Here is a 21,955-nt window from a genome sequence, read left to right as displayed (position 1 = left end):
GAATGTAAAGAAAATCTCTATCAAAAATTTCCTTGTTTATGCATCTTTTTATTCATTATCCACATTTTAAAAATCTCCCATTTGCTTATATCTCTGTTCCCTGTTCCTCTTCAGGAGAGCAGAGATCCCAGGAAACTGCACTGGTTGTTTGAGTTGCTGCTGGAATCTCCACTGAGTGGGGAAGGAGGATCATTTGTAGATGCCTGGTAAAGTTAATTTTACCTGTTTTATTGTGGCTGAGTGAAGAAGGAGATGAGGCAGGGGTGTGTTGAGAGGATGCTGTGCCAGCTGCCTTGGAGTGGGGAACAGAGAGGCTACTTCCCAGTTAGCTTCCCCATAAAATGGCAGGTTCTTTGTGATTAATTTTTTAATCTCATTCAGACTAGTTAATTAACAGGCTGTGAAGGTTTGGAGCTCGTGTAGCCCCTATACTGTTGTTCCCTAGGGTAGTTTTTCCCCCTCTTTGCACCCAGCTCCTTCCCAGGCACTCGGGTGTGTTGGCACAGGGGGTGCACATTCCCAGGCAGAGTTTGGGGGGGCTGGGGGAGCAGGAACCCTTCTGTGTGACCACAGCTGAGCTCTTCTCCTTCCCAGCCGACTGTATGTGCTGCAGGGGGGCCTGGCCCAGCAGGAGTGGAGGGTGCCAGAGCTGCTGCACAGGCTGCTCAAGTACCTGGAGCCCAAACTCACCCAGGTTTACAAAAACGTCCGAGAGAGAATAGGAAGGTCAGTGTTCTCTTTTCTGCAGTTCTTGCTGGTTGGGGTGTTTTTTTTTTTTAACTTTTTGTTTTATTAGGGTGGTTAAGTATCTAAATAATTACAATGGAAAGCATTTATACTGGTAACAGAAATTAGATAAACTATTAACGGACTTGCTTCAGAAACTTGAGATGATTTCTCTGGTTTTCTCTTTTATTCATAGAATCACAGAATGATTTGGGTTGGGAGGGACCTTAAAGATCATACAGTGCCACCCCCTGCCATGGGCAGGGACACCTCCCACCATCCCAGATTTCTCCAATCCCCATCCAACCTGGCCTTGGACACTTTCAGGGATCCAGGGGCAACCACAGCTTCTTTGGGCAACCTATGCCAGGGCCTCACCAGTTTATTGCATATGGCCCATTGTGTTTATGTCTGATGACTCTGAAGCTCTTAAAAAACCCCCCAACAAACAGCCCACTCCCATAAAACCTCCACAGAAAACCCACAACACCCCTCACCCCCCAAAAAAATCTCCAAACCCCAAAATTTCTGTGTCTAAGCCCTAATAAGCCAAAAATAACAGTGACTCCTTTAAAGAATTGAAGTCCTTTTAGTGACTCAAAAACTAGTTGCAGATCACTTTGGAGGGGAGGAGGGTTGTAGCTTAGTGATGGTCTAACCCTGATTGATTCAAATGTCTACAAAGAGGGTGTCTGAGGGACACTTGGTTTTAAATAACTTTGAAGCAGAGCTGAAATTTTCTGTGAGTGTTAAACTTGAAAGGTCACTATATTGATCTGGATTCACAGGAGTGGTGCTGACTGTGTGCTCTTCCCTTGCTCTGTTTGCTTTCCCAGTGTGTTGACCTACATATTCATGATTGATGTTTCCTTGCCAAACACTGCTGCAACTAAATCTCCTCGTGTCCATGAATTCACCGCCCGGATACTTGAAAACCTCAAACCCCTCATGGAGGCGGATGAAGAAATTCAGAACCACGTCATGGAAGAGAATGGGGTTGGGGAGCAGGATGAGAGAACTCAGGGCATTAAACTCTTGAAAACAAGTGAGTGCCTGAGGTTAAGGAATGGGGTATTTTAGGACATTGTGTAGTTGCACTCCAGGATTTCTTCTCTTGTGTCTGCTGTGACACTGGAGCTGTTGTTCCAGGGTTGGGATTTATAAGGTCGCCTCAAGGGTCAAACTGAACCACTCTAATGTGTGAAGAACTCACAGGGGAGTGTTGCAGTAAATAAATATGGTCTGTAACTTGTTTGGGGGTTGTTACTGTTCTTGCTCAGTGATCATTTTATGACATTTATTAACTCTTTATTAACAGTTCTGAAGTGGTTGATGGCGAGCGCAGGACGGTCTTTCTCTACAGCCGTCACAGAGCAACTCCAGCTCTTACCTTTGTTCTTCAAGGTACACCTTTTAACTTCTCCTTTATTAGTAAGGGCTTGCAACTGGATCATCTTCAAGGTTCCTTCCAACCCAAACCCTTCTCGAGGGACCTTGAGTTGTTTGCTTTTGTTCCCTGGTTACACAATTCTTTCTAAATCTGGTATTTCTCCTGATTCTTACATTCTTTGGTGAAACTGGGTCATCCAGTGCCACATATCTGAAATAATCCAGACTTGCTTACCCCAAGTACGTGTCCTTGTGTAAACATCAATCCATTATCCAACAGTAATGTGTGTGACCCCAAAGGAAAGGTTTACTTAAGTGAAAGCGAGCTCAATTAAAGCTTTCTCTCAGTTTTGGACTTGGATTTAAAATATGAAATCAACTGGATTTGATACCAAGAGGATTGCAGTGGGGACCAAAGTCTTAATGGCACCCATTTAATCCCCCCAAAGAGCTTCAGACCAGCCATAGTCTTCAGGTGAATAAGAAATGGGGCAAGGAACAAGGATCTCTCGATTATTTAATCGTTTTCAACAGCTGAGAATATTTTAATGTTAGGTTGATTTGTTTTTCCCAGTTAACTTCCAGCAATATATTAAATGTATTTTGCCTAGACAACTCTCCTTTCGTGGGATTACCCTTCCTTTCAGGATTTTGCTCCTGCCAGTGGTTCCTCACTAACCCTGCCCTTTGTTTTTTGTTCCCTCCCTGCAGATTGCACCCGTAGAAAACGACAATAGTTATGATGAGCTCAAGAGAGATGCAAAGATGTGTCTGTCCTTGATGTCTCAGGGTTTGCTGTATCCTCAGCAAGTGCCTTTGGTACTTCAGGTGCTAAAACAAGTGAGTGTGGTCTGAACAGCTTAAAGCTGCTTGTTCTCTGCCTTTTCTTTAAGATTATTCAGTAGCTGTCATTCTAAGAGAATCAAACACTGATTTACATGTGAAAGGAGAGGGTTTATTTCAAGTGTTTTAGAACATTCCCATAAACAGCAAATGTGTTTTGTTTTGTTTCCTGCTGGCAAACATTTAAACCACTTTGTTTTGGTAAGAAATTGAACTGCATTTTAGTAAATTCACATTTGGCTGAGTAGTGGGTTCAGTTGAAGTCCAACATGTCTCCTCATGAGCATAACAATTCAAAATTCAGTTTCAGGATGAACCTTCATATAAAGAAGTGTCCTTTTTTTTATAGTTTTGCAGTATATTAAATAAATATTAAATTTAATTATAATTTAATTATAATTTAATTATAATTTAATTATAATTTAATTATAATTTAATTATAATTTAATTTAATATTATATTTGATCATAAATATTATGTAATTGTATTTAATTATAAATATAATATAATTATATTAAATAAGTCTGCTTTGGAAGTGGAGACTATAAAAATTTATGACTTAAGTAACAGTTGCATGCCCACAGTTTACATGAGTTTATATAAACATCAATCAGTTATCCAACAGGAACACACATGACCCCCAAAATAAAGATTTATTTAAGTGTAAATGAACTCCAAAACATTTTCTCTCAGTTTTGGACTTAAATCCAAAGTATGAAATTAAGTGTATTTGATCTCTTTGGAGACCCAAGGGTGTATGAAACAAAACCACCTGAATAAGGGAAGTTCTTTGCAAGTGCTCCAGAAGGTTTGGGGTTTTTTTATCAAATATTGCTGGTTTTACACCGGGCAGCTGCTTTTGGTCTCACCCTGGTTTATCCCTCCTTGCAGACAGCAAGAAGCAATTCTTGGCACGCCCGTTACACCATCCTAACCTACCTCCAGACCATGGTGTTCTACAACCTCTTCATCTTCCTCAACAACCCCGAGGCCGTCGATGACATCAGGTGGTTGGTCATCCAGCTCCTGGAGGATGAGCAGCTCGAGGCAAGTGCCCCCTTCCCTGGAATGCTTTCTCCCTGGAATGCTTCGTGGGGTTTTGTGGAAGAGCTGCCAGGTGGGAGTTCAGCACAGCTCAGCTTTACAGGATTTGTTTCTGTCAGGCTCCAGTCCAGGAAAACAGCTGTTCATAAAATGCTCCATTAGTGATTTTTTTTTTTTAAAAAGTGCTGTTTTTTTTACTTTTTCACAGAATTGGCGAACCAACCACATTGCTTGGTTTCAGTGGAGCTGAAATAGAGATAATTTCACTGTAAATATTGGCGTGTGTTTTGGGAGAAATTCAGCTTCCAACAGGGTAAAATGCCTTCCTGTGTGGACAGTGTGTAAACCCACTATTTATTAGTCCACAGATCTGCTTCCCATTTAATCATGTCAACTTAGCAATGGCAAAAATACTTTTCCCATATACATCAAGCTCACCACAGCTGAGGGTTTGCATTGAATGCTGTGAATTTAAGCCATGCTCAAGGACAGTGAAGAATCTTTAGTGTTAATCTCCAGTCTGGTTCATCTCCCCTTCCCCATCATTTCCACTGGTGTTTGTGCAGCTGGCAGATACCAATGAAATCCAACTTTTGGGTGCTTTTCCCTCTCTAGAAGAAAGAGGAGGTTCTGCAGCACCTTGCAGTGCTCCCCGAGTTGTTTGTCAGAACACTTACCTCATAATCTCCCATCATTTTGAAAAAATCCCTTTTATTCACTCGAATGCAATTTATCTTGTTATTCTAAACGTACCAAATGATTCCTCTGCACTACAGAAACATAGAGCTCCCTGTTCAGAACCACTTCCAGTCGTGTTGTTGCCATGGAAGCTTTCACTTTTCTTTGAAAAGTAATCTCGTTCTTCCTCGATAATAACTGACAGGATGCAGTATCCTGCAGAGTAATTCCTGTGCAGCTCTTGGATGCTGGATTTTTGGGATGAGCATCCTCACCTTTAGCTAGGATTTGGTGTGTTTACCCTGCAGAACTGAGGGTTTGGTTCTTGGATTTTAAGACACTTTTTTTTTTTTTTTTGCTTGTTTTGATACAAAGGTCCAGTCCTGATGATCCAACCCATCCTTTTGTTTTAATACACAGAATGCACTCGTGTCTTGATGAACATTTCTTATATTACACCACAGTTTTACAGGAATGGGAGTATTTTCTCTCTGTTTTAGCACCCCTTGCAACTTCTGCAGTTGGGTTTTGCTCAGTGGTTTTTGTTCTGGTATTGTTGCAGTTTTACAGACTTTGGTCACTTCTGACCAAAAAAACCCAAATCCTGTAGTCGATTGCAAGATTCCTCTGCTATTCCTGTGTAGCTTTTGTATTCCATAAAGTCACCCTGTGAGTGTGATGATTGATAAATATATATGTAAATATATAGTGTTAGATGTGATGAGCGATCAGCTGCCCTTGTGTATGGTTTTAAAGGCTTTGCTTCTAGGTGCTCCTTGCAGCAGAGTGTTCCTTCTAGATGGGTGGTTAATTTAGGAATTAAAGTGGTTTTAATGCAGGCAGTAGTGATGTAAATAAGCCCAGCTCACTCGGGGCCTCGCTCACTTCCCAGCCGAGCTGCTTTATGTGTGCGGGCTCTGCCATTAGCACGTTGTGTTTCATTTAATGGCTCAGCTCCTCGGGGGCTCACAAATTGCTGATAAACAGCACTGGCAGGCTCTCACCTCCTCCTTCCCCAGCCATTAGCAAAGTGGATCAGGTTTGAATAATACCTGGTAGAAATTGAAATGGAGCAGAGCGAGGTCTCAAGAGCTTAGTCGAGCTTGCCGTCTTTAATTATGGCAGCACTTGCAGCTGTACTTATTGTTTTGGGGGAGGCTCAGAACATTGTGTTCGAGGATATCATTTATTATAATCTGCCACCCTGGATTCAGGGCCCTGGGAAGTGGTTGTGCTCCACAGAGACAAATGTTCTGTTTGCAGTTACTTCCCAAAAACCTGGCAGCCGCTGTCGGCGTTTGGTTTGCAGGTTTGGAAATGTGGGGGAGGTTTTTGGCAGCTTTGGATTACTGGAAGCAGGAGTGAGAGTTGGAGGGGTTCCCAGTTTAAATGTGGCCTTACAGTCCTGTGACTTGGTGGCTTTGGGAGCTTTGAGGAGATGAGAGAAATCAGCGATCCTGAGAAATTAGTCGTTTGTTTTTAAGAGCAGCTCTGAGTTGGCTCTCCTTGGAATCCACTGACAAGGTGCTGTGGCTGTTTTAAAAGGAATGGAAAAGGAGATCTGTATTTTGAGTAGTTTGGAAATTAGGTGAAAACTTAGTTTAGTCTTGTTCTCTGGGGTTTCTGTGTTACACGAGAGAACATTATTTTTCCAACCTGGAATTGTGTTTTTATTCAGGTAGTGCAAAGGTCTGGCACTTGGGGCAAGGAAGTTTATCATTCTGGGGTGTTATAGAACTGAATTGTTGGCCATAAGCCACTGAAGTTATTTATTGTGGCTTATTAATCCAGCACCTGTTGTGTCTTTCAAAGAATTCTGGTACTACTGGGTGGAGTTTGGCCACTTGGCCCAGCTGGGTGTCCCTAAATCCCAGTTTGCTGCTGTGCTGGTGGGGTTGTTAATTGTGAACTGTGTGTGCTGGTGTGCCTGATGCCAAAACAGCATAAAATGACTGCCCAGAGACAGTTTTGAGTCTTTAAGCAGCAAAGGTATTTATTTCAAGCAACGTTGGGGTGCCAGCCAGCTCGCGCTGGACAAACCGGCTCCCAAGTTCTCAGTGAAAAGTCAGGTAATTTATACAATTTTGGTGAGGGATTACAATATTTTACATGAATACTTATTACAATTACATCATCTAGTTATAATATTCATATCAGGTGGGGTTCAGGTGGAACTTGGGGCGGAGTCATCCTTTTGGGTGAATTCTTGGGGGTCGTTCTGTTTTCTTCGGCCTCATGGGGGTCTTTTTCTTGCTCCTCATCTTCATGAACTTTTCAACTCTTCCTGAGTTGAAAGTCTTACTAAAAACCTCTTTACTCAGCTCTTCGACCTCCCTAAATGTCCATCTTGTCTAATTCATGACTACTAGGCCAACCTTTTTGTTGTATTTCATTAGGATAGAGCACACCAAGGACAAACAGGCCTCTCAGAGCCTGATACCTTCTCTCCCTTAATTAACCTCATAACACGTGTTTTCTGTCTCTGTCATTCCAACCTAAATGCAGCAAATTCCTCAAAGTGGTATCCGTGAACCTGTTCTCAGAGAGGGATTTTAGGCTCTAAAAGCCCTTGCTCTGTGTCATGCCCAGGTGAGGGAGATGGCAGCCACCACGCTCAGCGGGCTCCTGCAGTGCAACTTCCTCTCCATGGACCAGCCCATGCAGACACACTTCGAGCAGCTCTGCAAGATGAGGCTGCCCAAGAAGCGGAAGAGGGACCTGGGCTCCGTGGGGGACACCATTCCCTCAGGGGGTAAGGGAATCAGGGGAGCAGGGTGGGGGCAAACCTGTGGTTTGTGCTGCACAAAGTCTGCCAGCACTGCAGGGGTGGGGGCTAAGCAGTGTTTGGAAGATTAATGTGTACCTGGTAAAAGATAACAGCAGGGGGATGCTTTTCCTTCCTAAGCATTTCATAAACCATAATGGCAAATCACTTGTCCTTCTGCACCTTTATAGAATCATAGAATCAGTTGGGTTGGAAGGGACCCCCGAGATCATCAAGTCCAACCCTGCTGTGGTTGCCAGACCACGGCACTGATGCCACATCCAGTCTTACCTTAAAAACCTCCAGGGATGGAGAATCCACCCCCTCCCTGGGCAGCCCATTCCAATGCCTGATTACCCTCTCTGGAAAGAATTTCTTCCTATGCTCTGTTTCTGTCTGCGTAGTGCAGATCCCAATCCCTGCTGCACATCCTTGTCCTTTTTAAATGAAAACAAGAATTTGATGTGCAAGCAGAAATGATGAACAAGAGTACACAGCAAAAGCAGATTTTTTTACCATGTATTCTTGCGTTAAACTAACTTCTTAGCTCTTTTAGAATTAACACTCAAGAGATTTTTTTCCACTTCCCAGCTCGCAGAGTTAAGGATGCAGATGATTAGGGATAGCAAGTTCCTCAGTAAATAAACTTCCTTGGCTGTCGTAACGCATTTTTTTACCTTCTGTTTTTAGTAGTGTGGCTTTTATTCTAAAAAAAAACAAACAAAAAAACAAAACAAAAAACCCAAACAAACCGAAAACCCCCAACCAAACATACACAAAAAGCCCCACTAAACAACCAACCAAAAAAAAAATAGAACAAAAAACCCCCTTAGCCTTAGTTTGCAACTCTGGCTTCTGACTGGACACTTAATGCACGGGAGTCACAACCATTTGACTCAGAATGAGTTTCCATATTTTCCATGGTGTCATTCCTGTCATTTGTTTCTGTCAGGCTCCAGTCCAGGCAAACAGCTGTTCATAAAATGCTCCATTAGTGATTTTTCAAAAGTACTGTTATTTTTACATTTTCACAGAATTGGTGCATTGCTTGGTTTCAGTAGAGCTGAAACAGAGATGTTATAATTTCACTGTGAATATTAACATGTGTGTCAGGAGAAATTCAACTTCCAACAGGGTAAAATGCCTTCCTGTGTGGACAGCATGTAAACCCACCATTTAATACTCCATAGATCTGCTTCACATTTAATCATGTCAGCTTAGTAATGGTGAAAATACTTTTCCTATATACATCAAGCTCACTACAAACTATTTATGAGTTTCCTTGAGAGAGGGAAGCTCACTGGAAGTGTTTTTGAAGCGTAGAGCTGTTGCAGATGAATCCCTGACACGTCCTTCCAATAGAAACCAAAAATGAAGGACGAATCTGGGGATCCATAGGTCTGTGCCTGTAGAACTCCCTGGATTTCTGCAGAAGGTGGAGGTCTCTGTCCTGTGGGGGGGGGGTCTTGCTGCTGTTTTATTTTCCCTGGGTGTGATTTCCTGTGCCTGCAGAGCTGGTGAAGCGCCACGCCGGGGTCCTGGGGCTCAGCGCCTGCATCCTCTCCAGCCCCTACGACGTGCCCACCTGGATGCCCCAGCTCCTCATGGATCTCAGTGCCCACCTGAACGATCCTCAGCCCATCGAGGTAAAAACACAGCGTTTCTGTGGTCAGGAGGACACAGCTAAAATAGTGGCTTGCTCTTAGTTCCCCTTTCTCAGGAAAAAAATAGGAACCTGTTAAGAAACTCAGTGTCTGCTGCCTTTACTGAATGATTCCACATAGTGTTAAATCATGGTCTGCTTTTAAGTCTTTTTTTTGTGGTGCATTTGTCCTTGTTCTCAAGTTTAAAACATCAGCTGAAAACTGCAGGAACTGTATTTAAAATGTGTGTATATATATATTATTTTGAATTAAAGATACCCCTTTTGTGGGTGCCATTCCAGAAAGCAACCTGAACCAAAACATCAGTCTGAAGTTCTTAAAACAAAGATTTATTAGCAGCCCTAGAAATAAGTTTTTAATGAAACAATTGCCCTTAAATCTCTTTTTTTTTTTTTTGTCCTGTATTGGGTTTTGTTAACCTGTGCTGTTTTAGAGGAGCGAGCTGCAGAATTCCTTAGATTTAGCGAACTTTGCTGTGGTGTGACCTCCTGAAGCAGGAAACTGAACTGATGGGACTTTTCTTTTGTTAATTTAATAATAATCTTAGTTATTTTAATAACAGGAGACAGTTTTTCCTCTGATGTGTTTCTATGAGCTTACCATCTGCTTTCCCATGTTCTGAGACCCAAACCATTGGTTGCAACACCCCAGGGAAAGGCAGCATGGGAAAAGCATTTTGCTTTTACCTCATAAGAATCCCTGAATGTTTTCCAACTCAGAACTGTAGGTGCAAGAATTCTTTTTATGAGGGTGTTGGAGTCACACCACTGGCCAAAAGAGCTGTGAAAATTAAAATACCGGGCTGAATTCCCCGGAGCCCTCCCGACCTGCGGTTCTGCTCCAGCATTTGGTGATGCTCTGAGCAGTTCTGTGTGTTGTATTCCACTTGTTTGGGCGTGGAGCTGGGATCCACGGGGCCCAGGGATCCCTCCTGACTGTGTGTCCTGCAGATGACTGTGAAGAAGACGCTGTCCAACTTCCGCAGGACCCACCACGACAACTGGCAGGAGCACAAGCAGCAGTTCACGGACGACCAGCTCCTGGTGCTCACCGACCTCCTGGTCTCACCCTGCTATTATGCATAGGTGGGTGAGCTGATGTGTTGGGACATCACCTGGCAGACGTGTCAGCCTGAGGAATCCTGGGGAGAGTAGGGGGAAACCCTCATCCTGGGGCAGCCAAATCTGCCCTCCTTACCCCCCTCCAGTGGCTTTGGTCAAGGCCAGATTTACCTTGATTAAATATTGCCCATCTCTCCATGTGTCCCTGTGTTACCCCAGTGCTTTGCTAAGACATTGACACTTGTTTTCTTGACTATTGATGTGCCTTTTCTCCATTTTCTGCCAGTTGGCTGCCTTTTAAATGCCTGGCAGTGTCCCCAAAGGGGAGGTACGTGCTGCTTTGTGCTCCTGGGGCCTGTGAGGACTTTAGCTGCCACCCAGCCCAGTATATCACCTACACCTCCGATGGGGAATGGCTGCTGCCACACGCTTTCCTCTTCCACCCTGCCTGGTCTCCTCACCACAGGCACGTCCCCAAAGAGGGAATCCATTCCTGGAGTTTCTCTTTGTTGCACTACAAGACTCCCACCTCTCTTGTGTTGTGGTGTTTTGTGACAGTATTCCAAGAGAAGTTTTAAAGTGTGTTTTCAAATATATACAACAGTGTGAGGTAATGTTTGTGTTTTGAATTCCTTCTCTTTCAGGTTTCTCCCGGGACAATGAGGATGCAGGAACTTGTCTGCGAAATAAAGGAGACTCAAAAGCAACTGATCATGTCGAGAACTTTGTGTTGGAAATCCCGATGCCTAATCAAACCCACTTTTAAAAATACAAACATAAGGACCTGGTTCTATCCAAAATGAATTTCACCTCCCCAGGGAGCAGCTGTGGGAGCCCCCACGGTCCCCTCGTGGCTGCGCTCGCGGGGCCCGATCGTGAGTTCATGGCAAGACCCTTCTCCTGGGCCTGCACCACACATCACTCTTGTTTCTGCTTCCTTGCACACGGTGACCTCCACTGCACACTTCCTACCCTCTTTTCCTGACCCCTGTTCCCAGCTGATTCCAGCATCACGGATATGCAGAACCGGAGAGTGCCGCGCCCCGGAGTTCTCGCAGCGGAGCTCTGCACCCCTCCCCTGCTCAGCACACGATCCCGGGAGCCTGCCTTCCTCAGAGTTTTTATTTTTCACTCCTGGGATTTGGGTCTCATCCAGCCAGCTCAGGGCAGGATTGCCTTTTTGTACCTTCCTTGTGCAAATGTAAATAGCTGGTCCCTGTGTGGTGTGGGTGGTGGCGGGGCAGAGCGCGGGGAGGGACGGCTCTTCCTGCCTGGCCAGGCCTTGGGAGGGAACTTGGCCACGGGTGGAATAAAAAAATCTATGATTATCTGCGTATTTCTGAGGGGAAAAGACTGATGTCTCCATGTAATTAAGATAGGAAATGATGGACCGTAAGTGGTGGTTGAACTCACAGAATGATATTGTATGCACAGTGTGGAAAGGCAGTTTTTAACAGTGTATTCCCATAAAGATTGTCACTGTTTGAGCAAACATATCTCGTTTGAAGATTGTGGAAGCTCTGTGTTTTTTTTGCCTGAAGCTTTGTTCAGAGACTGGTATGAATCGGCTGTGTAATAACCTGTTTAATATGTGTTACATAGTTGTAAAAGACTGTATAAATTGTAGAGGCATTGCATTGACAAAACATTGTACAGTTTGCAACCTTTTACATAACACCATTGTGAGATTAATTTGTAAAGATTCATACTTAGATGTTAATACAGTAGTGGTTCTGGCTTTTGTATCGAATCAAAACGCCATCCTTAGTTTTTTTAAATTATTTTCTTTAACGGAATCTCTTCTGCGTCCGAGAGGCAAGAGAGGGTTTGTTTTGGTTTTTTCCCCCCGTATCTCATTCTGGCCGTGTCTCACTCAGATCTCACTGCACCACGTGTGTGCTGCCATCACACACCCTGGTGTGATGCCCTCACGGAACACGGGAGGTACACAGGAACAGCCCATCAGCTGGGGTGTGTGTTCCCTGTTCCCTGCATGGGAGGGAGCACCCAGACCTTTCTCCGAGCGTGTGACCGATCCCAGAGTTGGGAGCTCCCGGGTCATGGTGGGAGCGGTGTGGGCACACGGATGTACCCCTGTATAGCGTAGTGCCAAACTCTGATCTCAGCTGTGTACGTAGTGAAAGACCCAATAAATGGACTGTTTGTAACACCTGCAGCTCACTGTGTTTCTCAAGTGGAAATCGGTTGTTTTGAGACCTCAGGTCCTTGCTGTGCTCTTAAGCTTTTGGGCGAGGCCTGTGTTTGTCCTGGGGATCTGACAGCGAGTCAAGGCAATGCTAAGAGTTAATTGAAGACCTTGTTCTGGTGGCTGGGAAATGAGCTTCTGCATTTATGGAAAAACACTTTGTACCAGGAAAACACTTAGTTTCTCCAGTTCTCAGAAGTTACTAGTTTGTAGTGGAGATGGGTTTGCTGACAGAATGAGAGACTTTGCAAGTGATGGAAAACATTTGGTGCAGAGGATGTGTTGGCTGGTGAACTGTTGGAGCAGATATTGCACGTGCTGTCCTGCCTATCTGGAGAGCGGGTCATGGTGGGAGCGGTGTGGGCACAGGGATGTGTCCCTGTATAGGGTAGTGCCAAACTCTGATCTCAGCTGTGTACGTAGTGAAAGACCCAATAAATGGACTGTTTGTAACACCTGCAGCTCACTGTGTTTCTCAAGTCTCATTTTGAGACCTCAGCTTCGGGTCGTTGCTGTGCTCTTGAGCTTTTGGGCGAGGCCTGTGTTTGCCCTGGGGATCTGGCAGTGAGTCAAGGCAATGCTAAGGGTTAATTGAAGACCTCGTTCTGGTGGCTTGGAAACGAGCTGCTGCATTTATGGAAAAACACTTTGTACCAGGAAAACACTCAGTAACTTCTGGGAACTGGAGAAACTAGTTTGCAGTGGAGATGGGTTTACTGATAGAACAAGGAACTTTACAAGTGATGGAAAGCATTTGGTGCAGAGGATCATCTTTAGAGGATGTGTTGGCTGGTGAACTGTTGGAGCAGATATTGCACGTGCTGTCCCGCCTACCTGGAGGGCAGGTCATGGTGGGGTCCAGCTCTGCTGCTTTGTGCTGTGTTGGGAGTTTCTTTCCTTAGTCAAAGTGTAGGTGGAACTGGTTGCAAGATCCAGTAGGGAATTCTGTGGTCAGAGGTGGTGTTAATTCCCAACTGCTGGTTGTGAATCCACAGTCAATTCCTTGATCCAAACCAATCACCTGGTAAATAGAGCAAAATGGTTCAAAATACACGTGGTAGTGTGAACAAACCTGTCCTGACTGACTTTTGGTGAGGGAAGGGTTGTTAGTCTCCTGTTCTAGAACTGTAGGAACAATTTTGAGATCTTCATCAAAGACCACAACTCCATTACTGCTTTTATTCCCTGACTTTCCCCGAGCAACACACACATCCTGAATTCAGAGCTGCCATCACTTTGATGTCTTCTACTGTCTGTTCCCTAAAGCCTTTGAGTTGAACCAACTGCAGGACCTCAGTCTGGAGAGGGAGACAGCTCTAGCATGAGAAGAGAGAATTTTTCCCCTTGGAACAGGAAGGGAGATGGAAAAACACCTTGGAGATGGTCTGGTAGCCTTGATAGCCTTAGGGACCTGTCAGTCTGCACAGATAACCTGTGACCACACTGTGAAGCCAAGGAAGGGCAAAAATGTAAGGTAGAATTCATTTGTGGGAGGTTTTTGGGTGGTTTTTTGTTTGCTTCGGGGGGTTTTATTTGCTTGGGAGGTTTTTGTTTGTTTGGGGTTTTTGTTGTTGGTTGGTTGATTTTGTTTTGTGGTTTTTTTGCTCAAGTTGCCAGTGAGCTACTGCTCAGTTATTCTCATGCTAGAACATTAAATGGTCACATTAAGTGGTGTAATCTCCCATATTTCCATAACCAAATATATTTGATGCTTATTTTGATAAAAATACATGAGAAAAATCATCCAGTAGGTGAATAACACTTTAAACTTGTGCTTTTGGGTGGTACCACAGGCTCAAAATTGGATGTGTTACTGACAAGTCGAACTAATTCGTGTGTGGGTGGTTTGGGGTTTTAATTAGAGAGTAAAAGGGATGAAGGGCCTTATTTCTGATGTGTCCCTTTTACATCCAAGTATGTCCCCTTTCATCCTTTGTATCCTTTCCCAGGCTGCTGGGAGCCCTGTGCTGGGTGCACTGGCTGATGTTTCCTGGCAGTTTTTCACAGTTAGGCATCCCCAGCATCCCACACTCTGCTCAGTCTCACACTTTCCTCCACAGCTTCAGCTCCCTGGAATCCTGCAGCAGAGCCTCCAGCTTCCCCTGTGCTGTGGAAAACACAATGATCTGGTAAGATGTAAAAGGGAAAATAAACCCACATGGCAGCAGAAGGTTTTGCTGGCCCCTGTCCTTGGAATGTTTTAACTTTAACCCTGCTGTGAGTTACCAGCTGACGTGTTTTACATCCTCACTGGCAGTACCTGGAAGGCAGCTTTTTGGGGATTTCCCTGTCACAGGATACTCACTGTCCACAGCCACCTTGGGGCACAGGCTCTGCAGAAGAGGATTTCTAATGAAGGTGCTTCTCAGAGACGTTAAGGGAGATTTAGGAGGGAAAGTCCCTGAGGTGAGAGGGGGAAAAAGGGTTAGTTTTCTCTCCCTGGGAGGGAGAGTGACTCTGAGGAAAGTGGTCTTGCATCAAGGGTGTTCTCAGCACTGATAATTCTGCTGATAATATTTGTAAGCCTCTACCTTTGATTTCTGATGGATTAAAGGTGAGTTGTTGCTCTTGTGATTTCTGCCTTGCAAAACAGGCTTTGTTCCCATGCTTTTCTCCTCCACCCCAAACTTTGACAGTTCTTTTAAGAAGTTAAGAAGCTCTTTTTAAAAAGGGACAGTCCAGTGAGACACTTTGCTGTGCCAAAGGGGCTGGGCAGGGGTTTGTGCTCCCACAGAGGTCTTTTTGCCTCAGCTCATTTCCTTGCTCCCCGAGTACAAACCCTTCTCCCTCTTTTCTGCTGGAATGTTTGAACCTCTCAGACTTTAACCAGCAATACTTCTCCTTCATTTCAAACTGCAGTTAGGGTAAAACACCCTAACTAAACCCACCCTTGCTCCTCACAGACCTGTTAAACACTGTGTTAGTGAAATGAGTGACAATCTAAACCTGTTACCAAGAGAAAAATCAGACTTTTTTTTGGCTCTATTGCAGGTAACTAGTTCTAAAGCAGCTGACTTGCTGTAAAACCCAAGGATTACAGTTTTGACTCCTAAATCCATTTTCAGGGGTTTCAAAAGCATACATGAGTTCAGAGACTCAGCCTTGCTCATTCCTTTTGCTGAAAACAATCCCATGAGACAGGTGCAGCTTTATTTCTGTGAGTGTGTTTCTGCCTGCTCTTTTAGGAACTGGAATCTGAACTGTGGTCACCCAGGGCTGAGCGTTTGGCCAGAGGACACCTGGAGTTACACAGACCTTCCCAACCTTTTAGAGGTCTCTTATTATGCAAAATGTGTTGTTACTCCTGTGGCTTTGGCCTCAGGGGTTAGACACAGTGTGAAACTGAGGTCAGTTTTTATACAGGGTCTTGTTTCCAGCTGAAGTGTGAGGTGTGCTGCCTGCTCAGAAAGCAGGTGAGGATCTTGTGCTCCTTGGTTTCATGGGAAGGGAACAATCCTCACTATTTCCTCAGCATTAACCACTTTGAAGTAATTTGCTCTTGCATTAGGCTGACATTTTGTCAGCCTTGTTTAATCACTTAATGCAGTGTCCTCTGATATTTATAAATAATAAAATCCAAGGAGGGAGAGCCCAGCTGCCCCTGAAAAAAAAACTCGTAGTCAGTAGGGCTCAGTAGGATTCACCCCCAGAATTCAAATTAACCAAGGCTGGAGAACAAAAGTATAAGAGGGAAAATAAGTGACAGCCAAGCCGAGAGGGAACATACCTTGAAGCCACAGGAAAACATGTTTTGGGTCTTGGACCTTCCCCCTCCTGTACACAACTAGTTTAAGAACAACTCTGTATGATTGCTGGGGTAGGGGATGGTTATTAAGACAAGTTTAAGACTGATGTATATATGATTGTAAGACAAGTACCATGCATAAGTCAGAAACTGGATCTACTGTACTTCCATAGCGTTTTTGTGCCTTGCCTGGCTGGATTTTGATCTCTTCAACCTGCATTTCCAGTGACACGGAGGCCCCTGGGTTGTGTGTGCCTGAGCCAGCTGGGAGAACGTACAAGGAGAGTTTTCTGGACTTCACCTCCCTGTGAGTATTTCAGAATGATCCCTTGAGGTGCCTGGAGAGAACTTACAGGAAAGGCAGGGCAAGGCTGTTTGCAAGTACTGACAGGACAGGGGGCAATGGGTTCAAATTGGAAGAGGGTAGATTGAGATTGGATTTTAGGAAGGAATTCCTCCCCAGGAGGGTGGGGAGGCCCTGGCACAGGTAGCCCAGAGAAGCTGTGGCTGCCTCTGGATCCCTGGAAGTGTCCAAGGCCAGGTTGGAGCAACCTGGGCTATTGGAAGGTGTCCCTGCCCGTGGCAGGGGGTGGAACTGGATCATCTTTAAGGTCCTTTCCCACACAAACCATTCTGTGCTGGCACAGCCCGTCGCATCAAAGCTGAGAACGGGGCGGTGCAGCAGCGCCGGGGGGGCTCTGGGGAGCTCTGGGGAGGCCGGTGCCGCATCCCCCGCCCCGCTCCGGGGCAGCCCCGGGCCCGCCTTCGCCGGGAGCGCGGGGGAGGGCTGCGGGTCCGGCCCCGCCGCGGAGCGAGCGGAGCGGGGCGGGCGGGGAAGGGGCCGGGCCCGGGCGCCATGGCGGCGGAGAGCCGGCGGTGAGCGGCGGGGCCGGGCCGGGGATGAGCCCCCCCGAGGCGGCGGGGGCCGGGCCGGGGATGAGCCCCCCGAGGCGGTGGTGAGCGGGCGATGAACGGGTCGGGGCGGCTGCCGGCGGGGCCCGGGGAGGAGCAGCTGGGCGCGAACGGCAGCGGCCCCGCGGAGCTGCGGGAGGGCACCCACGCCGCCACCTTGGCCGCCTGCGCCTCCCTGCTGGCCCTCGTCTTCTGCCTGGGCTCCTACGGCAACCTCATCGTGCTGCTCTCCTTCTTCGACCCGGCCCTCCGCAAATTCCGCACCGACTTCGACTTCATGATCCTCAACCTGTCCTTCTGCGACCTGTTCCTCTGCGGCGTGGCCGCCCCCATGTTCGCCTTCGTGCTGTTCCTGGGGCCGGCGCGCGGCGTGCCGGGCGCCTTCTGCTTCACCTTCCACCTCACCAGCTCCGGCTTCATCATCATGTCCCTCAAGACGGTGGCGGCGATCGCGCTGCACCGGCTGCGCGTGGTGCTGGGCCGGCAGCCGCCCCGCGCCGCCTCGGCGCCCCGCACGCTGCTGCTCACGCTGGGGCTCTGGGCCGCCAGCTTCACCCTGGCCACCCTGGCCACGCTGCGCGCCCGTGGCTCCCGCCGCTGCCTGCCCGTGGCCAGCCTGGCCAGCGGCCGGGGCAGGCTCGTCCTCTACCTCTACATCGCCGACTTCATCTGCTGCGTGGCCGTGGTGGCCGTGTCCTACGTGATGATCGCCCGGGCCCTGCGCAGGAACGCGCGTGCCAGGCAGGGCCCACCCGTGCTGGCCGTGGGCACCCCCCGGCCACAACCAGCCCTGTACCGGACCCAGAGCTGCGGACAGGCCCCCGGACAGCCCAAGCAGGCCGGGCGGCTCCCGCTGGCGTCAACCGTCAACCTGGCCACGGCCAAGGACTCCCGGGCCGTGGGGACGTGTGTGGTCATCGTACTCTCCGTGCTGGTGTGCTGCCTGCCCCTGGGCATCTCCCTGGTGCAGGACGTGCTGTCCGGCAGCGGGGGCTTCGTCCTCTACCAGTTTGAGCTGTGTGGGTTTACCCTCATTTTTTTCAAGTCCGGGTTAAATCCCTTCATCTACTCCCGCAACAGCGCGGGGCTGCGGCGGCGCGTCCTGTGGTGCCTGCGCTACGCCGCCCTCGTCTTCTGCTGCTGCAAGCACAGGACCCGGCTCCAGGCCATGGGCAAGGGCAGCCTGGAAGTCAACAGGAACAAGTCCTCCCACCACGAGACCAACTCGGCGTACATGTTGTCTCCGAAGGCTCAGAAGAAGAGCTTGGAGCAGGCCTGCGCTCCCAGCCACTCCAAGGACAGCGTGCTGAGCCCCAGGGCTTCCGCGGGCCACCAGCACTGCGGCCAGAGCAGCTCCACCCCCATGAACACCCGCATCGAGCCCTACTACAGCGTGTACAACAGCAGCCCTTCCCAAGAAGTGAGCACCCCCAACAGCCTGCAGCCGGTCAGCTCCACGTTTGGCTTTTCCAAGCCCTACATCGCCCATCCCACCCCCAGCGTGGGCCGGGACTGCGACACTGCCCTCACCAGGCACATCCCGGTGCCTTCGGTGTAGCCTGACCCACCACCCCCGAGGGTGGCTGGGGAGGTGACACAGCACTGCTGCCAGTTAATGGCAGTGCCATTCCTGTTGGTGTCCAGCTGTTTGGAGACAAGGCTGGGCGATCGCCGCGGTGACCGTCAGGGGGTTTCTCTGGAATTTCATTGGCAAGTCAAAAAGGGGGATACGTTTTAGATTTGTGTTTGGAATCGTTACATGAGGGTGTTTTTGGTACTGAATTTTACTGCTGGACGAGTAAAGAAAGTAAATGCCCTAACTATGTGATTTATTATGTCACAAGGCCAGGGTGGACAGGGCTTGGAGCAACCTGGACTAGTGGAAAGTGTCCCTGCCCATGGCAGGGGGTGGGACTGGATGAGCTTTCCAACCCAACCCTTTCTGTGATAAGGCAGAGTATTACAAATATCTTGTATTTTCAAGAAGGAAGAATTGGGAGGGTGCTTGGTATTACTGGGGTTGAAATTTCTCTCAGAAGGTTGGAAAAACTGGTGGCACCTTTCAGGAATAACAAAAGCCCTTTCTGTTCACAGGGTGAAATCCTGGTTCCCTTGAGGTAAATGGCAAAATTTCCATCAGGTTCCACTGAAGTTCAGGATTTTGATCTCTGCCTCTTCAAGTGGGACAAGGCATTAGTCAGTGTTATATTTCCTCTGGGAAGGACTTTTGGGAAGTACAGCACTGGAATAAACCTCTGCAGTTCATATATCAATATCTGCTGGGTGCTTATTTTAAGGATGGTGGTGTTGTGTATCCCAAAATAATTTGGAGAGGTGTTTTACCTCTGCTAGAAGTAGCTGTGCAATACCTACTTATTGGTGTTACGTGAGATAAAGATGAATGTTGCAATATTCTAGGACAGGAGTAATGCAGTCACCTCTGGAATTCCCTAACTGGTGAGCTGTTAGGCGTGGAGTTGTGTTCCTTGTTGCTCCTTTGTCCATGGTTTTTATAAATTGGGACAGGCAGAACTTACAGCTGTTAACGTTTTTAAATGTTAACATGTCCTGACCAACTACAAGTTTCGGAGATTTTTTTTTTTAAGAAATCTTAACATCAGTTTGATTTAATCTGTCTGCTTAGAAACTTTCTCTGTCGGTCTACACAGCAAACAAATAACTGGAAAGGAACTGTGTTTTATTTTTGTACTGTGTCACATGTTGTGGGAATTCCCTGTGAGACACAATGACTCGGGACATTTAAATTCCTGAGGGTTCTGGCTCTAGGTCACCAAATCTCTGCCAAACAAGCAATCACCTTTCACCTTCGGCAGAGCCTCAGCGTCTCCAAAACAACCCTGCCACAAACATTTGGTGCCTCCTTATAGGAAAACTACCACATCTTTAGGAAAATGCCAGCGATGGGAAGGTGATTTGTTACTTTGGAAACAAGGAACAGAAGAACATCCACGGTAACTGCTGCGTGAGAGAGTTGTTGGTTCGGGGTTTTTGTTCACTGAACTACTTTGGAGGTTTTCCTGGAACACTGTTCTTTGTTGAGCACTGAATTTGAATTAGTTTTGAATAATTCGAACCAGCTTTCTTGCAATAAAACCCGATGTGAACAACTTTCTAATACAAATGTAAAATTGAAATTATTTCCATCAGTCTTTTGTCTCTGCCCAGATAATTTTTTTTTTTTTCTCCAAATGAATAACAGGGTTCTTTCTAAACTAAGTATAGAAGATAACTTGAAAGTCTTGTTTGGTTGTTCTACAGTTGAATTTCTTTTCGGTACAAATTGTGCTGGAGGGGAAAAAATACAGATGAAGCAGTTTTGGGGTTTGCTGTGTGTGTGTGTGCAGCTTCTCCTGTGCCTTTAGTTTGGATCACATGAACTTCAGCACGTGCTACAAGGTTAAACCCCTCACACCTCGTTCATGGAAGTCGTTTGCATTGAATATTCACGTGGGAGTAAAGCAAGAAGGGTCCAAGAAGGAGGTTTTATTGCCTTTATGTGATGTGTTAGTACAAAAAAGACTTTGTTAACTCCTGGTGCCAACTGTGCTCCTGATATACCACCCTTGTGTTAATATTGGGGTTAATATGAAAAGTATGGATAGGAAGGTGCAGCACCTTTTCATCTGCAGTAGGAGCAAAACCTGATTGAAGTTGTCAGTTTTACTGAGCTCGTTGTTTTGTGGGATGTTTGTGGGTGTAGTAAATCGAGGTTGGATTTTGGGAATAGGGAGGTACAACTTCGCAGAGAACCGTGGACTGATTTAATCAATTTTGTGATAAAATAATCGGGAGTATAACTTCTCCTTTTTCTTTTAGCCCCTCGCTGAGCACAGAACCAGTAAAGGTCCAGTAAGGAACCAGCAAAGAGTGACTGCAAGGTTGAAAAGCAGAGATCCAGGCAGAGGGAAGGAACAAAGTGCGGGACAAAGGAGGTGGGAAACGTGGGAAGAGAGTAAGTGGGAAATGTGAGCGCTGGGTGGTTGAGAAAGAAAGGAGAAAGCATAAAGAAGCTTGTTAGAAAAACAGCTGCTGAATGACTTGGGGCTCCTTAATCTCGTTAATAAGTGACTTCTGGTTGTTTAAATGAACAGAAACATTGAAATGTTTTTATAATTCACAGCCTTTCTAAGTCCTAAATTTCTGTGGGTGGTAAGAGTTGGCTTTTTCAGCTGCTGGGCTGCAGGGTTGGGTTTTTTCAACCTCTAAATCTGAGACCTCCAAGCAGTTGATGCTGCTGAGGAAAGGTGGGTTTGCACCTGGTGAGTTCTGGGAGATCTCTCTGTAAATGCAGATCTTTGTTTCATGACTCCCCCCCTTTTGGCAGCAAATAGGTCTGGATTTGTCTTATTTTGTCTGAGCAGAGCTAATTCCCTTTCAGAGTCTGTGTTCCAGACATGCTGCACACAGACATCCTACAATTCCTGGATCTGGGATCTTCTGCTGGGAAGTCATTTGGGTTCACTCATTGTAGGAGCAAGTCCAGACTTGGTGCTCCACCAAACGATTTGTCCTCACCTGGTGTTTATTTTGTGCCACAGCCTGTTGATTTTTTCCTTGAATGTGAAAATTAGATCAGCTGAATTTCCTTTTATTTTTTTCCCAAACACAATAAATAAAATCAGCCAGTGGCACTAGGTGAGGACAAGGGCCATGCAGAGGTGGCACTGAGTCCCTTGGACATGGGTCAGGGTGGCTGTTGTCAAGTGAAGCTTTCCTAAATCTAAATAACAATGTACAGAACTTTGTTTATTCAGAGATTTATGATGAATCAAAGCTAATCCCAGTTACCTAACAGCAGACACCGACACACTCAGCTGGTTTTTGCATTGGTTGGATGTTTTATTTTGTACTTATAGAAGTTTCCAAGTCTGCTCTCTCCCAGCAGTCACAGAGGCCAAAGGC

General features: G+C 46.5%; 2 protein-coding genes across 2 annotated transcripts in view; both read left to right on the top strand.

Annotated features, from left to right (window-relative positions):
* PSME4 (proteasome activator subunit 4) overlaps nucleotides 1-12,118 on the top strand; it is a 47,801-nt gene extending 35,683 nt beyond the window's left edge. The window contains exons 38-47 of the mRNA XM_032682469.1: nucleotides 115-206; nucleotides 595-726; nucleotides 1,563-1,771; nucleotides 2,045-2,130; nucleotides 2,827-2,955; nucleotides 3,850-4,005; nucleotides 7,270-7,432; nucleotides 8,957-9,090; nucleotides 10,059-10,193; nucleotides 10,814-12,118. Of these exons, the coding sequence (XP_032538360.1) occupies nucleotides 115-206; nucleotides 595-726; nucleotides 1,563-1,771; nucleotides 2,045-2,130; nucleotides 2,827-2,955; nucleotides 3,850-4,005; nucleotides 7,270-7,432; nucleotides 8,957-9,090; nucleotides 10,059-10,193 (1,236 nt within the window). The 3' untranslated portion in view covers nucleotides 10,814-12,118. The remainder of the gene's footprint in view (nucleotides 1-114; nucleotides 207-594; nucleotides 727-1,562; nucleotides 1,772-2,044; nucleotides 2,131-2,826; nucleotides 2,956-3,849; nucleotides 4,006-7,269; nucleotides 7,433-8,956; nucleotides 9,091-10,058; nucleotides 10,194-10,813) is intronic.
* Nucleotides 12,119-17,087: 4,969 nt separating this feature from the next.
* GPR75 (G protein-coupled receptor 75) lies at nucleotides 17,088-20,181 on the top strand. Its single transcript, XM_032682471.1, has one exon. It carries the CDS (start codon nucleotides 17,088-17,090, stop codon nucleotides 18,588-18,590), a length of 1,503 nt encoding a protein of 500 aa, XP_032538362.1. The 3' UTR covers nucleotides 18,591-20,181.
* Nucleotides 20,182-21,955: the final 1,774 nt, after the last annotated feature.

Source organism: Chiroxiphia lanceolata, chromosome 3 (genome assembly GCF_009829145.1).
Source record: "Chiroxiphia lanceolata isolate bChiLan1 chromosome 3, bChiLan1.pri, whole genome shotgun sequence".
NCBI classification, from domain to species: Eukaryota; Metazoa; Chordata; class Aves; order Passeriformes; family Pipridae; genus Chiroxiphia; species Chiroxiphia lanceolata.
The sequence above is the reverse complement of the archived record's forward strand: the minus strand, read 5'-3'. Positions and strand labels throughout refer to the sequence as shown.